Source organism: Sorex fumeus, unplaced genomic scaffold (assembly GCF_029834395.1).
Source record: "Sorex fumeus unplaced genomic scaffold, SorFum_2.1 ptg000010l, whole genome shotgun sequence".
NCBI classification, from domain to species: Eukaryota; Metazoa; Chordata; class Mammalia; order Eulipotyphla; family Soricidae; genus Sorex; species Sorex fumeus.
The window spans coordinates 33,161,175-33,183,047 of NW_026606067.1; the positions used below are offsets into that span (position 1 = coordinate 33,161,175).

Consider the following 21,873-nt stretch of genomic DNA (forward strand, 5'->3'; position numbering starts at 1 on the left):
AGGGCCCGCATCCTTCCACGCGCTGCAAGATTTCCGAACCCGCGGCCACGGTGACACTTTCCCAGACCACCAGAACCGGGGGCCCTCCGGCCAGCCCGGCTGCCCGATCCTGCAGCGTCGCTCGCGCGCGGAGCTGGCAGGTTTGTCCCCGCGGGTTCGGGGGACCCCGGAGGGTTCTTGCTATGCATCTCGCCCGTGTCAAAACACTGCGGGAACCCCGGAGCTTTCAGGAACGTAAATACTGGAAAGGGGCGACGTCGCCTCAGCTCAAGGACTCCCCCGTGCCCCCTCCCCCATCCTGGGGCCCCTAGCAGTCCCCATCCCGGGGGCCCCGGGGAGGACGGGCAACTACAACCCCCAACATGCAGCGCGCAGCGGGGGCGCCGGCCAGGGTGCCCCGGGGTCGCCCGGGCCGGCGAGGTCGGCCGCGGACGCGGGCCTAGCAGGACCGACCCCCGAGTCGCTCGACTGAAACCCCTGGACCACGCAAGAGACGGGCATTTCGGAGCAGGCTCTCTAGGGGGGGTCTCCCGGCGGTGACGCTCGCGGCTCCAGCCGGGGCCGCCCCAGCCGCCGCGTTCCAGGGTGGAATCCGGCTCGTCCCGGCCGGCGTCGGAACTCTTAACGCCCCCGGGCGGCCGGCACCGGAAGTGACGTTGCGTGCCGGAAGAAGGGAAAGGCGGAGTGTGGCGTGCTGACGTCCCCCAAGATGGCGGAGCGAGGGTGAGCGAACTGTCCTCCCCTTTCACTTGAGGTGAGTCCTGGCTAACCGCCCCCCCCCCCCTTCCCACACCGCCGCTCCCCGGACGACCCTGGGCGTTTGGGCCGGCCGCGTCTGGCGTGCCAGCCACGCTCAGGGTGGGGGTGACCACGGGCAGGGCTGGGACGGGGCGGCCGTGCGGGTGGCCTCGGCCGCCAGCCCGCCCCACGGTGCAAGCCCGCGGGCATGGGAGCCGCGCGGAGGGCAGGGCGACGGCGTGGGACAGGCCGCTGCTGCCCGTCCCTCGCCGGGGCCACCTGGATTCGTGGTGGGGGGCGTGGCCTCAGGTGGGGGCGTGGTCTCGGGGCGGGGGCGGGGCCGCGCTCTCCGCCTCTGGGTGCACCCGGGGTCCCGGGAAGCGCTCGGGGGCCACGTGGAGGGCAGCTGGTCCCGGGCTCTGGGAGCCCTTGGCGGCGCCTCCGCGGGTGGCTCGGCCCCGTCCAGCCCCGGGAGTCGGGCTGGGTGGGTGCTTTGCTTTCGTGGTGTGTCCCTGGCTTGTGTCCTGGGGGTGACTCCCGGGCGGGCCCCGGGGACGTCTGCGCTCCGGCTCCGGGCGTCAATCGGAGCTGGGGAAGTTGTTTGTGAGTGTGCAGAGGCCGCTGGAAGCCGAGAGGCTGCAGTTGTAGGTGCCTAATCCCGAGGCAGGCCCTTTCGGCGCAGCTGTTGGGGATTGGGCGGGGCGGGAGTAGAAGCAAGTTCACGTGCAGAGCCGGGGGCTGGTCCCGGCTCCCCGTCCCGGTTGCCTGGATGAAACGTCCCATGGGGCTTTCGGAAATGCGGGTGTAGCCTCTGGCTTGCTTCTTGTCTTTTAGCGCGAGCGCGAGATTCCACCCCGATCGCAAGATGCAGTATTCCCACCACTGTGAGCACCTCTTAGAGAGACTGAACAAGCAGCGGGAAGCAGGTTTCCTCTGCGACTGCACGGTGGTGATCGGGGAATTCCAGTTTAAAGCGCACAGGAACGTGCTCGCCTCCTTCAGTGAGTATTTTGGTGCCATCTACAGAAGCACTTCTGAGCACAATGTCTTTCTTGATCAGAGTCAAGTGAAGGCTGATGGATTTCAGAAACTGTTGGAGTTTATATACACAGGAACATTAAATCTGGACAGGTAAAGTACACATTCACGTTCTCACTTTCAAAAGCTGGTCAAGCAATCTAGAGCTAAAGTACATTGGTATTCTTTGTCGTTAGTCCAGATATTCAGTTTAGTTTTTTTTTTTTTTTTGCCTAAGAACCCATGTGTAATGGATGCGCTAAATTTAAACCCTGCGGACCCTGTTCTGCTCTTCCGTGGAAGTAAATGAGATACAGTTGTGAATCATTATCCACATGATATGCCTGTTAGAAATTTGCCTTTTTAAAAGTTTAAGTAAAATCTATGGTTAATGTAACCACAGACTGTGTTAAATGGTTTGTGTTTGATGACTGTAGATGTGGATACCCAGGACTCCAGTCAGGATACAAAACCTTTCTCATCATCCAGAAAGTTTTCTTCTCTCACCTCATGTAATCACTTAATAACTACTGCGTTTGTGATTTCTATTCACTGTAGATGATTTTGCCTGTTTTTGAAATTCATAAAAAGGAACTAATATAAGACATTCATTTGTCTTAGGGCTGGAGCGATAGCACAGCAGGGAGGGCATTTGTCCTGCACGTGGCAGACCCAGGTTCGATTCCTCTGTCCCTCTCGGAGAGCCCAGCAAGCTACTGAGGGTATCCCACCTGGCAGAGCCTGACAAGCTCCCCTTGGCATATTTGATATGCCAAAAACGGTAACAAGTCTCACAATGGAGACATTACTGTTGCCCGCTCAAGCAAATTGATGAATAACCCGAGGGCAGTGCTAGAGTGCAGTGCTTTTTCTTTTGCCACGAGTCGCTGTGTTCCAGGCTTATTCCAGGCTCTGCTCAGGGGACCATATATGGTACCCCAGATCAGACAGGTTGACAACATGCAAGGCAAGGGTCTTCCCCTCTGTACTCTCAGGCTCCTATAATGGATTTTTTTTTACTTCATTCAGAAATTTTTTTTTTCAGAAGATATTTTAAGGGAAGGGAAAGCAGGGAAGTTCTCATATTCTCAGGGTTCTCCTAAAGGATTCTTTTCCCTTTGCCCATAGTGCTGTTTTAAATAAAAAAGGCAATATCACTTAATTTGTGATGAGCAGCCTGTCTGCCTCCCTGCTTTCTTCTTTGCTTCCTTCTTTGCTTCCTTCTTTGCTTGCTTGCTTACTCCCTTCCTTCCTTCCTCCTTTCCCTCCCTTCCCTCTCTTCCCTCCCCTCCCTCCTTCTTTCCTTCCAGCAGTGATCAGGGCTGTTTCTGCAATCAGTGATTATTCCTGGCAGGGTTCAGGGGACTCCTGGGGTGCTTGGATAGAATTCAGGTTCGCCCCGTGCAAGGCAGGTGCCCTATCTGCTGTGCTATCACTCCGCTCCCCTTATATTTCTTAATCAAGAAAGCAGAAATGTAAATAGAATTAAAGGCTTGTTTTTGATAATATTCAGTTCAATAAAATCAAATCTGTGATTTCATTTTTGAGACCCCCACTCCCAGTCGCAAGTTACAGTGTACAGGACCTCTTTCAAATCTTGATTCAGGAAAATAACTTTATTGGAGTATAAATGACTTCATTTTAATTATTATGTGTTGATTAAAGGAAAAAGCAGGGGCCAGAGGGGACCAGAGAGAGTATTGGAGGTTAGGGGCATAGCTTGGACACAGTGAGCCTGGTTGAATCCCTGGCATCACATATGGTCCCTAGAGCACAGAGCCAGAAGTAAGTCTGAGCTCCACTGGGTTGAGGCCCCGAAACCAGAAGAAGAAAAATAAAGAATAGATGAATCTGATCTGATAAATTAACGCAGTGACACAGGCGTATACAACCGATGGCTCACACTTGCATGTGATTTACCTCATACGATTTGCAGCAGAGTGTACTTGTGTTAACTTTGACTGTGATTCATTTGCAGTACTTCTGATTTAAACGTCCAGAATATGTCATGTAAAATAACCAAAACCAGTAAATTTTGGTTGATTATTCAGTGATTTTCTTTCTGGAAAAGTTTCAATTGATGTGAACACACCAAAAAGCATCTTTGAGCCTTCATGCAAAGAACTGTTGTGAAAAAGCCAGTGTCTTGTCCAATCTGGTTCTTTTTTTTTTTTTCATTTAGGGTTTTGGGCCACATCCGGCAGTGCTCAGGGCTTACTTTTGACTCTGCACTCAGGGATCACTCCTGGCAGACTCTGAGGACTATACGGAGTGCTGGGGATTGAACCCAGGTTGGCTGGGTGCAAGGCAGACACTCTACCTACTGTATTATTATTCCAACTCTTTCTGATCTGTTTTGATACTAACATCTTTCCTAGGGTGCTGGCGCCAACAAGCCACAAATGTAACAGAAGACTTAATCCAAAAATAGAAACGACATAAAATTTAGTGATTAAGAAAGCAGGAAAAATAATTGATGTGTATTTATCAAATTATTTGGTCAAATCTTTGTCCTAGTATCTCTGATCTTGGACAAATTTCTTCAATTTTTTGGACCTTTCATCTGTATATGAAGTAGGAATTATAAGAGATTTCATAGGCATGTTTTGAGAATTAAATGAATCATGTAAATAATTTAGTCATGTACTTGACAATATGTAATGATTTTCAGTTAACTGTTTATAAAAGTTGGCAAGCACTGTCACTTTATGTTTATAAACAAAAATCATATTAGTTATTGACACATGCTGATTGGTTGACTAAGATAATTTGTATGAATTATTGTTTTGGTACCGAATGATTAGTATGTGACTAAGTGCTGTTTGTATTAAAGGCTATTTGATTGTATTTCTTCTGTGGTGTATTTTCTGAAACATTAAGCACAGTTATAATTTGTTACAATTAAGTTAAAGCATAAATTTGTTTTTCATTTTAATGGTTTCTCTCATTAATAGATGATGGATAATACAATTACTAATCAATTAAATATCTACAATAAAAGGCTTAAGAAAATATTTTTAAAGAGCTCTAATGCTGTGTACAGTTGAAAATATTTTGCACTGAAGACAGGATTGTCTCTTTGGGGCATTTGTGTTTTATCTTTGCAAATAAAGAATGAACTTGATCACAAAGATCATCCCTTCTATATTCCAAAAAATTATAGCCACGAGCCATAAGGAAAGAGTATCCTTGTTTATGTTTTCTCTCTTTTTTTTAAAAATTTTATTTTGGTTTTCAGTATTTACTCCTGGCTCTGAGCTTGGGGATCACTCCTGGTGGGCTCAGAACCATATGAGGTGCTGGGGATTAAACTGCATCTGACGTGTGCAAGGCTTGGCCTGCTGTACTGTGGTTCTAGCTCTTCTTAAATGTTTTCTTTTTCTAGGGGAAAGCCTCATTTAAAAGTATACCATGCTCCAAAAGTTTATTTGTAATATATTAAGTAAGTTGGATGGAGTTTTCTGGAGATTAGAATGTCTCCTAAGCTGGAAGTTAAGTTTACAGAGTAGCCTATAAACATTCTTAATACATAATAAGATGAAAGATTATTACATGTTTAATTATTAAATAAATTGTACACCCGTTGTAAGTGTTAAGCATACCAGTGGCAAAAAAAAAAAAGCATACAAGTGTCATTTAAGGCAAAGGAGGTTTAATTATTAAAAAAATTTTTTTTGAGGTTTAATTTAATGATGAGAAAATGGTAAGGACTTGTAGGTAGATTTCTGGAATGCAGTATACCTTCTGAGACCTGAGAGATTCATGATTCTAGTTGCTTCTAATTTCAAATGTTATTTCTTAAAGTATAGTCATATTAACAGTACTACAGTCCATTAGCTATGATTTTTTTTTTTTTTTGCTTTTTGGGGCACACCCTGCGATGCACAGGGGTTAGTCCTGGCTCTGCATTCAGGAATTACCCCCGGCGGTGCTCAGGGGACCATATGGGATGCTGGGAATCGAATCCTGGGTTGGCCTCATGCAAGGCAAGCGCCCTACCCGTTGTGCTGTTGCTCCAGTCCCTATTAGCTATGATTTTAAAACCTTTGTGTGTGTATGTGTTGATTCATGTAAGAGGCAAAATGAAAATCTTTTTTTCCTGGAGACTTAAATGTATGCAAGTTAGGAAGATTACATGAAGTGGTAGAGGGGTTTTTGTGTGTGTTTGTTGTGGGTGAGCACATATGGTGTGCGGTGTATAGTGTTCTAAAATAACCAAAAAATGTATGGAGCATGGATTTTCTGTGTATTTTCTTTCTTTCTTTTTTTTTCTTTTTGGGTCACACCCAGTGATGCACAGGGGTTACTCCTGGTTCATGAACTCAGGAATTACTCCTGGCGGTACTCAGGGGACCATATGGGATGCTGGGAGTCGAACCTGGGTTGGCCGTGTGCAAGGCAAACGCCCTACCCGCTGTGCTATTGCTCCAGCCCCATGATTTTCTGTGTATTTTCATGCCAAATCATAGCTGAAAAAATTGAAGGGCCCCAAGATGCTGACTTACCATATTTATTTCAGGGCTTAATCCCTAGAGCAGTATTAGGCATTCTTTACATTGTATAAATTTTCAGAGGCCAGGCACTATTTGATATTTTCTAATAGAGCTCGTTACTATAATACATGGTAGAGACTCAGTAAATAAAGACGAGAACTTTTAACAAGATGACTTAAATAACTCTTGGTATTTATTTATGTGCTTGGTTTGGGGGTCAGAGGTGGTGGTGCTCAGGGCTTATTCCTGGCTCTGCACAGGGATTGCTCCTAGCAGGACTGGGAGGGCCGTGTGTGGTGCTGGCTTTGGAACCCTGCTTAGCCACAGGTAAGGCAAGTGCCCTACCTGCTGTACTATCTCTCTGGCCCAGATCTTTCTTTATAACGCTAATATGCAGCTTTCCAACTAACAGGTTGACATTTAAAAAAAAAAAAGTGGAGGAGAGAGGAGGATTACCAAGGGAAAGCATAACACATCTTAAGACTTCTTTCAAAGTAATCTAAGGACCAGATGCGTGGCCTCATTCAGGGAGTGTACCAGAAATACAAGCACAGGCATACTAAATCTGAATTTGTATATAACAAGAATAACAAGTTATTTACATGCACAAGAAAGAAAGCCCAGTTAAAAACTCTCATAGGAGCAAAGGAGGGAACAGGAAACTTTTCCTCGGAGGCCGCATGTAGCAGTGCTCAGGGCTTATTCCTGGCTCTGTGCTCAGGGCTTACTCCTGGCTCTGCACTCAGAGATCACTTCTGGGTCCCAGGGAATCTTGAGGGGTGTTAGAGCTCAAACCAGAGTCAGCCAGGGGCAGGTCTGCTTACATCTTTTAGTTAAGTTTTCGACAGTCATATTTGTGCTCAAAGGGTTGTTTTTTTCTTAAACAGCCAGAAATTGTTAACATTTATTTTTCTGTAGTGATAGGCCACTATTGAAGGCCATTATTTAGTTTTCATCTTCTGAAAGACTGTACATTTTTGCTTAACCATTATGATGGATGAATTCCATAATTTGTTCTCTTAAGTTTTTGCCCACTTTCTTATAGGGTCTTTAGAAGGCATTGAAATATGTGAATCTCTGTTCGAAAACAGTTTTTCTGTGGTCAGAATACTGTCATTTAGCCTTGTTTCCTTACAGTTGGAATGTTAAAGAAATTCATCAGGCTGCTGACTATCTCAAAGTGGAAGAGGTGGTCACTAAGTGTAAAATAAAGATGGAAGATTTTGCTTTTATTGCTAATCCCTCTTCTACAGAGATATCTAGTATTACTGGAAATATTGAATTGAATCAGCAGACTTGTCTCCTTACTCTCCGAGATTATAACAATCGGGAGAAGTCAGAACTATCTACAGATTTAATTCAGGCAAATGCCAAACAAGGGGCTTTATCAAGAAAGTCATCTCAAAGTAAAAAGAAGAAAAAAATTCTCAAATCCCAGAAAACTGGGCAGAATAAAACAGTGCAATATCCAAGTGACATTTTAGAGAGTGCATCTGTTGAAATTTTACTGGATGCAAGTAAGTTGTCTACCCCTGTAATAGAACAAGTTGCACAAAGAAATAATTCGGAACTGGAGTTGACATCAGTTGTGGAAAATACTTTTCCAGCACAAGATACCGTGCAGACTGTTCCAGTGAAACGGAAACGTGGAAAGTCACAGCCAAACTGTGCTCTGAAAGAACACTCTATGTCTAATATCGCCAGTGTCAAGAACTCGTTTGAACTGGAGAGTTCTGGAGAAGAGCTGGATCAGAGGTATCCCAAGGCCAAGCCAATGTGTAACACGTGTGGGAAGGTCTTTTCAGAAGCCAGCAGCTTGCGAAGGCACATGAGAATACATAAAGGAGTCAAACCTTATGTCTGCCACTTGTGTGGAAAGGCATTTACGCAGTGTAACCAGCTGAAAACGCATGTAAGAACTCATACAGGTAAGACTTTTGTGGCACGATAAAATTCTTTTCACATGAGACTGAAATAATACTTGAAAAGATACATTTTTTTATTGAATCACCGTGAGATGCAGTTACAAAGCTTTCATGATAAACTTTAGTCGTACAGTGATCTCTCAACATATATTTCTCCACCAGTGTCCCCAGAAATATCTCCCAGATATAGCTCTCTCAAGTATATCTCCCAGAAATAATATTTTTTTAGAGCACATACTAATAATGTAGACCTTGTGACCACAATTTGGTATATATTTGTAATTCATTAAAATATTTTCCATGATGGACGGTGAACTTTTTTGTGATTGAACAAGTATTTAATGAATTTCATTACAGCAGCTACTTCTGAAGTCCTAATGTATGAGTAATTTGAACCCTTTTCTCTCATAATTAAAAATAGCCATAAACTTAGTTCTAGCATGTTAAGTACTTAACAACCGATAAAGCAAAAAAGATCATTAAAACTTGGGCCAGTTCTCAGATTTCTCCATCACAGATTACCCTCTGCTTTCTAGAATTGTAAGCGTCTAAACAAATTTATTAGAATTACATGTTCCTTTCTCAGCCACTTTCACCTTTATTGGCACACTTAAATTTATATATTTTAGGATGTGCTATGTATTTCTCTCACTGATCTTATTTCACTACAGTGAATTAGGAAATACTAGTTTTTGTTAATTCTGTGTGTATTTTTAGTAGTCAGCCAGAAAAAGATTCTTAACCATACCAATGATGGTTCAATCCCCAGCACCACATTTGATCCCCTAGGACCACCAGAAGTGCTCCCTGAGTACAGAATTTAGGGTTAATCCTGAAGTTCTGCCATTTGTTATCCAAAAAGCCAAATAAGAAAAAAGAGATACTATTTGCTGTTTTACTCATAGCAGTTTCCCAAATACCAGTACTTACCTTTGGCAAGCCTTTTGAAGCCTTGTATGGTTTATGCAACTAGAAATAACCTTTTAAGTAAATATATGTTTTATTTATTTGTTCCTTCAGGTGAAAAGCCATACAAATGTGAATTGTGTGATAAAGGATTTGCTCAGAAATGCCAGCTCGTCTTCCATAGTCGCATGCATCATGGTGAGGAAAAACCCTATAAATGTGACGTATGCAATTTACAGTTTGCAACTTCTAGCAATCTCAAGATTCATGCAAGGTAAAAAAAAAAAATGAGTGTTTGATCTTCAAGTTTTTGATCTTCAAATTTGTCTTCACCATAGTCTTATAGGAAAAAAACCCACTATTTTAGAATCCAGGACAGTTAGAGTTCTAATTGTAGTTCTAATTCTAATTCCATCACTGACACATTCAAGGAACCATCAGAAGCCAAGTTGGCTGCAGAGAGCTGAACAAGGCCGGGGAAGATCAGGACAGTGACGGCACCTTCAGATGCCGTGAGGTTTGGAGGCCATTACAAAGCCATGCATTGTAATTAGTCCTTATTAATCAATTCCGGAGATTGTAAATGGTCTTCTATGGAACAGCAGCATTTCCCCAAATGGACCATTACATCCTACAAGGGGAATGATCCTGGGGCAAGGTGCAATCATGAGATTAAGAAAGAAGTGAGGTGATCTTACTTGAATTTTTAAGAGGACCATACTGGGGAAAGATTGTAGGATTCATGAGTGGAAGCAATGTGATTAGTTAGGAAACTATATATCAATGGTTTTCAAACTGCTCCACAGCCTAAGGACTACCTTATTTAATTTAGAGAACTGGTTTGCAGTCGCCCACCTGATCATAATTGTAAAAAAGTTGAAAACCACTGCTGTACTGATTGAAACCCCAAGTAACAGTGGTAATGCTTTGGGACAGATCTTAGCAGTGGAAGACATAAGTATTAACTAGACATAACTATTAACTATATAATACTTATATAATACTTATAAGACATAAGTAGTAACTAGACATAAGTATTGTAAAGATAGAAAAAAACAATTTTCTGTAAATTGGCTATAAGCGATGGAAGAAACAGAAAAATAAAATGAGTCCAAGGTTATGCACCTAAAAAGATGGAATTATCACAAAATGAAATTGAGATTTGTGGATATAGCAGTTCATATAGGAATATGTGGATTTAAGAGCAGAACTTTGAAAATGTTGAATTTCAGATGACTGTTATACTTTTGAATGGAGCTACAGTTAAGTATGGTGTTTAAGGAACTGATTAAAACTGAAGATGTGAAATTCAGTCATTAGCATACAGATTATTATTTTTTTTTGTAGGAGTACTGCTATTTATTCAGCCCCTGATTAGCTGATTGAATTGGGCATGAACTCCACCTTAATTTTTTTCTTTTTCTTTTTATATTTATTTATTGAATCACTGTGGGAAAAGTTTAAGTCTCGGTCATAGAATAATCAAATAATCAAATAATCAAATAGAATAATCAAACACCTTTCCCTTCACCAGTACTCATTTTTCACCACCAAGAACTCCAGTATGCCCCTCCCCCCACCTCCAATTGCCTGTGAGGCAGATGATTTCCAGCATACAGATTTTTTAAAAGCCCTCATAGTGGATAAAGTCAGGAAATGTGAATAGAAAAGACATCAAAGAACAGAGGAAACCCCAAAGGAAAGAGAGAGCCAAAGGGAATGCCCTGCCACAGGCGGGGTGTGGTGGAGGGATGGGAGGGCTTCTGGGATCATCGGTGGTGGAGAATGGGCACTGGTGGAGGGATGGGTACTTCATCATTGTATAACTGAAACCCAAGCACAAAAGTTTGTAAGTCTACAACTGTACCTCATGGTGTTTCACTAATAGAAAAAAAAAGAAGAAAAATAATAAATAAAAGTAAAATAAAGTCAAGCACACATTAAAAAAAAAAAAAAGAAAACCAGCAAAGGCTAAAAAAAGAACTTTGGAGAAGAGAAAATAAAAGTACAATAGTTGGTAAAGGAAGCAGAGAAATGGAGAACCAAGTGAGGTGAAGGATTTTTAATTTTAAAGGTGTAGTACCATCAGTATATTTATATGCTGTGACCTAATGGGATGGAAAAAAAATGATGTCTGAAAATGCAGGAGTGATAACATACATAGGCAGGAGAGCTCGTATTTAATTATGAATTGAAATTAGATTCAGATCCAATACTTCATATGTCTCCTTCGTAGTAAAAAGGGAAGTGAATAATTAAATACGTCTGTAGGTGGGGATGCCTCTAGGTTGTGAAGTGCACTATTGGAAATTTTCTTCTGATTGGTTTTTTTTCTCAGTAAAATGGACAAGGATGTAACACAATGAGGATGAATGAGGAGGTACTAGAGGAAAGGGTTTTTAGAAAAGTGAGTCAACAAGCAAAAATAATTACCCATAGAATTAAGGGTAGAGTTAAACTAACACATGATAGCAAAACTTTTCATCCTGATCTCAGAAGTAATATTTTGGTTGCAACCGAAACTTTTTGACAGTATTACACTAAAACTTGACTTTAAGTACTGAGTCTGTTAAGGTAAAATGAAATTAAACACTGCATGCAAACTTGGGTGAAAAGGCTCATCTGGATTGATCTCAATTATTTTACTTGTTACTAAGTAACTTCTGTTTAATTACTATTAGGAAGCATAGTGGAGAGAAGCCATATGTCTGTGATAGGTGTGGCCAGAGGTTCGCTCAGGCCAGCACGCTGACTTACCATGTTCGGAGGCATACTGGAGAAAAGCCTTACGTCTGTGATACCTGCGGGAAAGCGTTTGCTGTCTCTAGTTCTCTTATTACTCACTCTCGAAAACACACAGGTAAGAATTTCAGATAGAGAACCCGCTTAAAATAAGGTCAGAAAAGAGAAAGGGCACCTAAGCTTTTCCTGAAAATGGAGAATACTTAGTAGTTAGGTATCTGCTGTTGTATTTATTTTTGTAGCACTTTGTGTTAATAACTTAAATATTAGCTACAAAAGCTGACTTATTTTCTAAGAGAGTATTTTGGAGGTGAGCATTTTGTCAGTCACACAAGATTAAAATCAGATACTTCTGAAACTGTAAACTTGAGACATATTTTGTGACCTTTTTCATTTGCTTCTGGGCCATATTTGGTGGTGCTCAAGGGCTTACTCCTGGCTCTGTGCTCAGAGATCACTCCTGGCAGGATTTGGGAACCAGAGGGGGTGTCCGGAAGAGAACCCACATTGGCCATGTGCAAGGCAAATACCCCACCTGCTGTACTGTCACTCTGACCCCACATATTTTATGACATATTTAGAGAAACAAAACTTTCTTTTCCTTGGAAAAAACTGTAGTAAAGAGACTGGAGCCATAGCTCAGTGGGGAAGGCCGTTTGCCTTGCACACAGCTGACCCGGGTTCGAGTCCCAACATCCCATAGGGTCGGTCCCCTGTGCATTGCCAGGTGTGACCAAAAAAGAAAACAAACAAAAAACTGTAGTAGAGTTAATCAATGAGGGTGCTTTTAGGTAGAACATTGTTTTTTTATAACTTCTTAGGATATAAGTTATTGCATGGACGTTCTTTGTTTTGCAAAATGAATAGATATTCAAATGCAAAATTCGGTTTTGAAGCAAATTCTATTAAAAGATTTTCAATATTTGAAGTTTAATTTTTTTTTTTTTTTTTTTTTGCTTTTTGGGTCACACCTGGCAATGCACAGGTGTTACTCCTGGCTCTACACTCAGGAGTTATTCCATATGGGATGCTGGGAATCAAACCTGGGTTGGCCACGTGCAAGGCAAACGCCCTACGCGCTGTGCTATCTCTCCAGCCCTGAAGTTTAAATTTTTAATAATCTTTCTTAAATTATTTTATTCTTTATTAATATTGTTTATAACAAGAATTGAATTATCAGTTGCTGAATGTACATGATTTTAATCATTTGAAAAGTGAACCTTTTGGTTGACTCATCTCTATCGTGACAGTTACAGAAATAATTACTATATGAAAAGCAGCATTTAGAGGAAGTGTCAAATCATTACTAGTATTAATTGAAATTGGATCACTTTGAAAATGCCTTTAATACATAATAGCAATTTTAATCACATTTTTAGAAAAGCCAATTTTTTTTAATTTAATTTTTATTAGTGAAACACCATGTGGTACAGTTGTAGACTTTGGTGCTTGGGTTTCAGTTATACAGTGATCGAGTACCCATCCCTCCACCAGTGTCCATTCTCCACCACTAATGATCCCAGTAAACCGCCCACTCCCCCAATCCTTAACCGCCCCCCACCCCGCCCCACCTCGCCTCTGTGGCGGGGCAGTCCCTTTTGCTCCCTCGAAAAGCCAGCTTTTGATTAGTATAAACAATATTATATTGGTGTAGTACACTGCTGTTTTTATTTTTCATCTAGGTGAAAAACCCTACATATGTGGTATTTGTGGGAAAAGTTTTATTTCCTCAGGAGAGCTCAGCAAACATTTTAGATCCCATACAGGTCTGTATTACGGTAGAACAGAGTTTTTGTTCTAATTTCTTTTCATGTAAACCAGGTCTTTTAAACTTTTGTGTACTGCATAGTATCTAATCATAATATGCCTATAGTAGTAGTTTAATGTGTATACTTATTTATGTTTTGATTTATGGGCAACACCAGCTGTGCTCAGGGCTAACGCCAGGCTCTACTTGAAGGGATCTCTTAGGGGCCTGGGTGAGCATATCGGGTGCCTGGATTCAGACTCAGTGGGCGTATAAGTCAAGCATCCTACCCACTGTACTGTTTCCCTAGTCACTTTATAAGTATTTATTTTTTGAAAATTGGTTTAGTTGCTTATAGTGTAATTAAATTTGGTTAAGAATTGTGTAGATTTTCTAAGAAATATGCCAGGGAATTTCTTTGTTTGGGGGCCACACCCTCAGGCCTTACAGCTGGCTCTGGTCTCAGATACCACTCCTAGCAGACTTGGGGACCATATGGAGTGTCAGGGATCAAACTGGGTCAGCTTGGCAAGCTCTCTACCTGCTGTACTATTTCTCCAGTGTCCACAGATTATTTTTTTTTTCTTTTGCTTTTTGGGTCACACCCAGAGGCGGTGCACAGAGGTTACTCCTGGCTCTGCACTCAGAAATTACCCCTGGCAGTGCTCAGGGGACCATATGGGATGCTGGGAATTGAACCCGGGTTGGCCGCGTGCAAGGCAAACGTCCTACCTGCTGTGTTATTGCTCCAGCCCCAGATGATTACTTTTTAACTCACAAAAACATACCAAGAAATGAAAAGGAATATAATTCCAAGATTATATTAAATTATATTATTAAACAGCCTGTTGTTTGCAGGTTTTAGGAATAGAGTTTAGAATTGAGATGTTTATTATAAAAGTATTATGAAGAAAATACTGAATGTAAAAAAGCTTAAAGAGAAATACTTGTTTATTTTTTGTTTTTGGGCCTGCTTCGCACTTAATCCTGGTTCTGTGCTCAGGGATCACTTCGGGCAGTGCTCAGGTGACCATATAGGGTGCCAGGGTCAAACCCAGTTTGCTGGTGTGCAAGTTAAGCTCTACCTGCTGTACTATCGCTCCAGCCCCACCCTGTTCTCATTAAAAATATAAATATTCCTTGTAATTAGTATCAAGGCTAATGGGAGCACTTGGTACATATTTTACATTTATTGGCAACTTCTCCATTTTCAAAAGCCTTGTTACAGGTTTTAAAGCATTGAGCAATTCTTAATTTAAAAATAAAGCTTTATAGCGTATTTTTTCGATAAACGTTTTTAAAGATTTTCTAATTCAGAAGCTACCTAAGAAGGCAAACCATAATCACACTTTTTTCCCCTCTTCTTTACTGTATTTCTTAGCCAAGGTTTGGTATATAATTGGTACCCACTGGATGTCTGGTAGAAACAAAAAAGTCTTTGAAGAGTAAATTATTTTTTAATTGAAATTTGTCTTCATGAAAATATAATTTATCCCTGAAATAGGGGTGCTTTTTAATAAAAAAAGGCATACCTTTATAAACAGAAGTTATTTCACTATATTGGAATCAAATAATTAAAATGGAAATTTGATACTAAGTTTAAGGAGAATAGATTTTGCCTTATGTTGATAAACACTGACGATTTTGCTTTCGCTGGAAAGTTCTAAAATGGTTGAAATTTTAAGCCTTTGAACTTGTTTTTCAGGAGAAAGACCATTTATCTGTGAATTGTGTGGAAATTCTTATACAGATATTAAAAATTTAAAGAAACACAAAACAAAAGTCCATTCCGGTAAATGCTTTTTGGGGTGGGGGGGGGCGGGTGAGGGGAGTTGTTTGTCTCCGGTCTCTGCAGCAGTGCTTGAGAGCCCAGGGGCCTTCCAGCGAGGGACTCAATGGGGGCGTGCCCACGCTGCTCACAGGCTGCAGGATCACCTGGAACACGCCAGGCAGTGTCAGGGGTCAGCGGGGATGCTGCCTGAAAGATCTGTGCTCAGACCCTTACACTGTTTCCTCAGCTCCTGAATACCTGTGTTTAAAGAGGAATTGGTGCCTTTCCTTAAAATACGCATTCTAATAGTTCAAATTAGATAATGTAGTTCGTGAAAGAGTTAGACACATGTGAGAAGTTTACATTTGTAGTGTACAGATAAGCACACATTGGATTTCTTTTTATATTGACCTCATATGAAAATTCTTGAAGTATTTCTTCCCTTAAACCAATTAATAACAGTTTCAACAATGAAGGAATATATTAACTATGCCTCAGGAATATTTGAACCCTAGTTCAGAACTATGAGGATACCAGGAAATAACGTACCACCAAATTGTTTTATGAAAAGAGGAGAAGCCAGCCGACAAAGTATTGAGATTGTTGTTCACGATGAAGACTTGAAGTTATTTCTGTGCTTATTATCGTTTTGTGTCAAAATGTTTGGCTTCTCCCAGTGCATTGACAGTCATGATTGTCACATCCCAAAACCTCAGTCATTGATTGAACAAAGGTTTATTGGTTGCCTCGAAACTTGACATAATTGTGCAGGTTAATAAAGTTGAGCAAGGTCAGTTGAATCCTGGTCTTCCAAACATATAATCTGGCATAGGAAACAGCTATCTAGACAAGGAATTATGATTACAAGACTGATAACAGGGTAGGAGATTAAACCCTTCTGAGGTTAGTGTTGGTTAGGACTTAATTCTAGGGAACCCACAATGGAGAATTCAAAGAATGGAGATGGGGAAGAGAAGGTTCATTCTAAGCAGAGAACACCAAAAGGACCACAGGTTGGTTGTATTTGTGTCTGGTTGAACTGAGGAGCACTCTGGCAAGAATAGATGATTGATTGGTTTTGGTTTTTGGGCCACACCCAGTGCTGCTCTTGTCCTCAGGGGCAACGCCTAGCAGGACTCAGGGAACCCTGTGTGGTACTGAGGATCGAAACGGGATGACTCGTTTGCAAGGCAGAACCTTATAGTTACCCCATAGACTGATTTTCCTGCCCTAGACAATGATTTTATAAACGCAATTATGTAACAAAGTAATCTTTGATAGTAAGATAGAATTTAATGTCAGTACTTTGGAGTGACAAGAGCATGATAAAACTGGTGGGAGTCGTGATGGCCAAAGTGCATTTTTAGGGGCTGGAGTGATAGTAAGGTGGGCATGGTGCTTGCCTTGTACGCGGATGACCCGGCTTAGATCCCTAATATCCCTTATAGTCCCCTAAGCACGGCCAGGAGTAATTTCTAAATGCAGAGCAGGGGTAACCCCTGAGCATCTTAAAGGGTGACCCAAAACCAAACCAAAACAAAAAGTACATCTTTGGGCTGTGGAGTAATTACTTCTTTGAGTAAACCATAATTTCTCACCTCTGATAGTATATGAAACTGCCTTACCTTGAACTTGATCTCACAGTAGAGTATGAACTACTCATTTATTCATGGAGTGAACAAGTAGAGTATTGGTTATGAATAGCAGTATTAATATTTTGAAGGACATTAAAAAGTGTAGGCTCACATTTAGCTCCAGAAGCAGTGTAGATGGTGACGTATCTCAGAATAATGTTTAATAGCCATAATAGAAATAGACATCACAAAGCTGTATATGGAAAATTGATTGGCACCCTCACCTTGGTCTAAAATGATCAAGTTTGTTTTATTTTTATGTATTTTTTGGGCCACACTTAGCTGTGATCTCTCTACTCATGGATCAATTCTGGCAGCGGGCAGGTAGATGGAACCCAGGTCAGCCCTGCGCAGGCAGACACGTCACATGCTGTACTATTTCTCCGGCCTTTCAGCTCATTTTTTATGGAATTATATGATTGAACCTGACCATGAGGACACATATTAGATTTGTCTATAAAATGAGCAGGGCAGGGGGAACCACCCTCTTTAAGTTAAAGTGTGAAGGTGTGAAATGCAAATGCTGAAAATAGTAAACATATTTAGCCTACTTGGTGGGTTTTGCTTTGTTTTAAAAAACTGAGTAAATTTTTTCCCCCTTCCATATTAGGTGCAGATAAAACTCTGGATTCCAGTGTAGAGGATCACACCTTGGGTGAACACAATTCCATACAAAAAAGTCCTTTATCAGAGACGTTGGATGTGAAGCCCTCTGATATGACTCTGCCACTTACTCTTCCCCTGGGGACTGAGGACCAGCACATGCTCCTGCCTGTCACAGATCATCATTCTCCTACATCAGATACACTGCTGCGATCAACTGTGAATGGGTACTCAGAACCCCAGTTGATTTTTCTACAGCAATTGTACTGACTTTGTGAGAAACGCACATTTGCTAAGATGTTCTCTAGTAGCAAACAAACGTCTCTGGTAAGGTGCATATATTCCTACTCAGCTGCCATTCATTTGAGTTGGATCATTATTTTTCATTCACTGAAGTAAAAGCAGCTGATACTACATCATATCTGTGCAATGCTTGTTTTTGTTTTTGTTTTTTATATCTAGGTTATATATGCAATGATTGAATTGTACTGTTTTGGTTGGATAAATTCTTATTTTCGTTTAGAGCTGTCTTGATTCCATTTTTACTATGAAGTTTCCTTTTATTTATCTAAGTGGAATCGGTCCATTTATAGGATTTGTTTTCTCTTTTTTGGGTCAGACCCGGTGGTGCTTGGAGGAACCAGGCAGGCCTGGGGTCAAACCTGGGGCTTCCACATGCAACGCATGTACATCAGCTTTATGAGCATCTCTCTGGCCTCTGATGGTTCAGTTTTGACCTATGGAATTTTTTTCCCTTCTCAAAATTTAAGCAAACTCCAGGATAATATCAGCCTAAGTGTGATTTTTTTTTTTATATATAATTTCCGTTGACCAAAACATACAATAGGGAAAGTAAAATTTAGTATTTTACCTAAACAAATTTAGGGACTGAATAAGAATTGTGCTGTTTCCCTGTTAGTATGTTCTATTTAAAATTTTTCAATAAAAACAAAAGAAAACTTTTCCCTAACAGAAAAACGCTACGTGAATATTTGTTTAGAATGTGGTATTCTGGAGGAAACTCATCTTTTTAATTATTTGAGATTGCATTTTTTTTAAGAATTTCAATCACGTTTATTACTAAAAATTTCAATTGATACAGATCTTTCACTTGTCAGACAGTTGATAATCTCCAGAGGAAAATACATCAAAAGCATATATACAATTACAGAAGTTCTTATTATACATGTAGCCTGGATGGTACATTATTTATCACTTTTTACAGAACTAGAAAACGTCCAAATGAAGATGAATAGATTCAAACTGGATGATAAACTTCTGATGGTTGAGGTCCTTCATTTAATTTTTTGTGATAAGAAAATCCAAAATTAGTAATGTTGAATTTCTCATCATACATTCATCTAAAAGCACAGTGAAAAAAGTAAACCTTGTAAAGACAGTAAATTGGTTATTTTAGGTGTTTCACAAGTCGCTTGTTATCTCATCCATCAACTGCTGGAGGTTTCTGCACAGTGCAGAGAATGGGGTGGCCAGGCCGAAATTGTTGTTGTAATTGTTGAGGTGGTCCCCGTTCCCGTCGAGAGCCGCCTCGGACATCATCTCCACTTTCATCTGAGGTCCTGATTCTTTCTTTGGAGGTCCACAATCACGGAATTCAGGAAATCTATCTGCCTAGCTCTGGAGCTCCCTTTTGGTCTCTTTGCGTTGAAGCTCCAAGTGTTTGACCTTGGGCTCCAGCTTCACCTTGTCAGGTTCCAGGGATTGAACAACTGAATGCAAGGACTTGGCGGAGGCATTTTCTCCCCTGAGCAAGGAGACCTGCAACACAGGGGTCGAGATTGCATTTTCAATATGAAATTTAAGTAGGTACTTGGTGTTTTTTTCTTGTAAAAAGTTTCACAATGGATGCAGTTTATGTTTTAATAAATTTCTAGATTACGAGAGATGAAAATATATTGAGTTTTGAAAGTTTTTGGTAAACCTCACTTACAAGTGTTATGCACTTTTATAAACTATTAAGTTCTTAAAAGAATTTTCTAAATATGAACTTAATTCTACTCTAAATAAAAATCACTTGGCTTCCGAATCTGATGTTTTATTAAAAAGTTAAAAATTAACTTCGATTTTTAGCAAACTTAAGTTAATCAGAAAGCCAATTTATTGAATGTTTTATATTTGCATTTTCTATAAATTTTAAGTTTAAATTTTTATAAACCACATTTTATTGTAGTTTTATAGTAGTCCTTTTGTTTTTAATGACTAGGGAATTTAGTATGGTTTTGATATTTCCTGCCCCTCTTTCCCACATGATTTCTTTCATTGTTCAGTTTTGGATATTAAATAGTTTCTACAAATTCAGCTCCTAAAGTTGATCCAATCAGTTTGGTGATATTAGTTCTTCCGCCAGGCATTAGTTGTGACTTATTTCTTTTCTGACATTAAACTATAGTTCTAATAAACTAATGTATTTTCTAATGGCAGTGATCGTTTCTATTGTACTTCTTCTGCGGTCCTAGTCAGGGACCTTCTGGAAAAGAAAAACAAAATTTAATCTTTTTAAACTTGTCATCATTTTCACAGCACACTCAGCATTTTCATAACAAATGACCACTAGTGGAAATAACTGTATAAAGTTTGAAACGTTGCCAAACTATAAAATACACCATACTTAGTGCTTTTTAAACTATCTAAGGACTCTTATTATGCATATGCATTAACCTAATATACTTATTTTAAATGTAGTTTATAAAGTTATAAAGTATTCAACTATTCTGGCTTAAAGTCAATAGGAATTGACTGGAATATGAAAAAATTGAAGAAAATTAGAAGTCACAGTCTCTTTAAATATACCTACATGCCAAGGTTATTATTATTTCACATATTCATTGATCCAAGCATCTAAGGAAGAATTTTTTAAAAACATGCTCCAGTAGATTTCTCAGTTTTCTGAGGGCAACACTTTGGCAAATTTTCTGTTATGATAATTAGCATTTTGCCTTTGCATAATTTTGATTTTCCGTTTTAGTACTATTGGATTGGTATCACTAAGGTTGATTTGCTTGTTTTCCTTTGTCACATTAGATGTCATGTACTGAGAATAATTTTGTTATAAATATACATCACTTAACGCTTTTCCAGAATGAGATGCGAGAGATCTTGAGACCAGTATCCTGTCATGTCATTCCCCTCAAGTTTAACTTAATACACATATACTTTAGCAGCAGCAGCTATCAGTCTAAAACTCCCCATTGCCATGTTAATTAAGTTCTACTTTTCTATATTCTTTGCTTACAATACAGTGTTTTGTAAACAACCTATGTAAATAGTGCCAGGTATTTGTGAAAGCCTTGGATACTGCAGATGTCATTGAGAAATTCGTTTCTTATTGAAATCTGTTTTGATTATAAACTTGAAAAAGAAAGCACATCATATAGAGATTGTGTTTAGGATTTTTACTATGTTGTGGGGTTTCATCCAGTGGTGTTCAGGGGACCAGGGATTGGTAGGAATCAGTTCATTTTCAACTGTAGGGTCGTTTTATTTCTTTCAGAAATTATGTAATTGAGTAGTTGAAATGTCATTATAAGATAATGTACAGGTGCTCATTTAAAAAATGTTAGAGTAATACATTTAACATGTGAAATAGTATCTAAGCCCTACATTAGGTATAGTAAATCAGGCAATCTCTGGGACATAGACATGATGGGAAAGCCCTACAAGTGATCTTTAGTGTGTTAAACACGGAGAACGATTATCCTAAGCACATCTTTCTTTGGTAAACACTTTAAACAACTGTTAACTTTCTGTCAGTTACTTTAGGCGCTGTGTCTTTAAAACTTAGGTAAGAAAACAAATGGTAAAAAGCAATTGTGTTTTAGTTCAGTTCTGCATTTTATTATTTAAGTCATCTTTTCAAAATCATTATGAAAATACTATTATGTAATATTGGACCAGTGACATGGTGCACTTTATGTCCTCAGCAGTCCACCTCTATTCATTGAAGAGACGTGATGTGTTTGGGGTCAGAGGGATAGGACAGAGCTTAGGGCATTTTCCTTGAATGTGGGCAAACCTAGGTTTAATCCGTGGCACCCCATGTGGTCCCCTGAGCTCACCAGGTTAATTTCTGAGTGCAAAGCCAGCAGGACAGTGCCCTGAGCAGTACCCTGCATGGCCCCGAAACAAACAAAAATGAATTTAATTTCAGATGTTCTCTGGGGCAGACATGATAGTTCAGTGGGTAGTACCTGACCTTGCACTTGTCCAGTTGGGTTCAATCGTACCATGACCACCTCAGCTTGGAGCATCAAAGAACCATCCTGACTCCCAGAACTGT

General features: G+C 40.3%; 1 protein-coding gene across 3 annotated transcripts; it reads left to right on the forward strand.

Moving 5' to 3' along the window:
- Positions 1 to 681: 681 nt before the first annotated feature.
- On the forward strand, positions 682 to 20,017 carry MYNN (myoneurin). Of its 3 annotated transcripts, XM_056110819.1 has the most exons (9): positions 682 to 754; positions 1,573 to 1,869; positions 7,386 to 7,765; positions 7,856 to 8,176; positions 9,194 to 9,353; positions 11,761 to 11,939; positions 13,504 to 13,587; positions 15,274 to 15,360; positions 17,584 to 20,017. In XM_056110819.1, the coding sequence occupies exons 2-9, from the start codon at positions 1,604 to 1,606 to the stop codon at positions 17,844 to 17,846; spliced, it is 1,740 nt and encodes a 579-aa protein (XP_055966794.1). In that variant the 5' UTR covers positions 682 to 754; positions 1,573 to 1,603; the 3' UTR covers positions 17,847 to 20,017. The 3 variants fall into 3 exon arrangements, with proteins under 3 accessions (XP_055966794.1, XP_055966793.1, XP_055966795.1); XM_056110818.1 differs by having other exon boundaries at positions 7,386 to 8,176; XM_056110820.1 differs by lacking the exon at positions 682 to 754 and having other exon boundaries at positions 1,607 to 1,739; positions 7,386 to 8,176.
- The last annotated feature ends 1,856 nt before the right edge of the window (positions 20,018 to 21,873 follow it).

Excerpts from the sequence above, each read along its gene's own strand:
- MYNN (XM_056110818.1), top strand. The coding sequence starts at position 1,604 with ATGCAGTATTCCCACCACTGTGAGCACCTCTTAGAGAGACTGAACAAG. Across the intron at positions 8,177-9,193 it reads GCATGTAAGAACTCATACAG|GTGAAAAGCCATACAAATGT; the intron begins GTAAGACTTTTG and ends TTGTTCCTTCAG. Across the intron at positions 15,361-17,583 it reads CAAAACAAAAGTCCATTCCG|GTGCAGATAAAACTCTGGAT; the intron begins GTAAATGCTTTT and ends CTTCCATATTAG.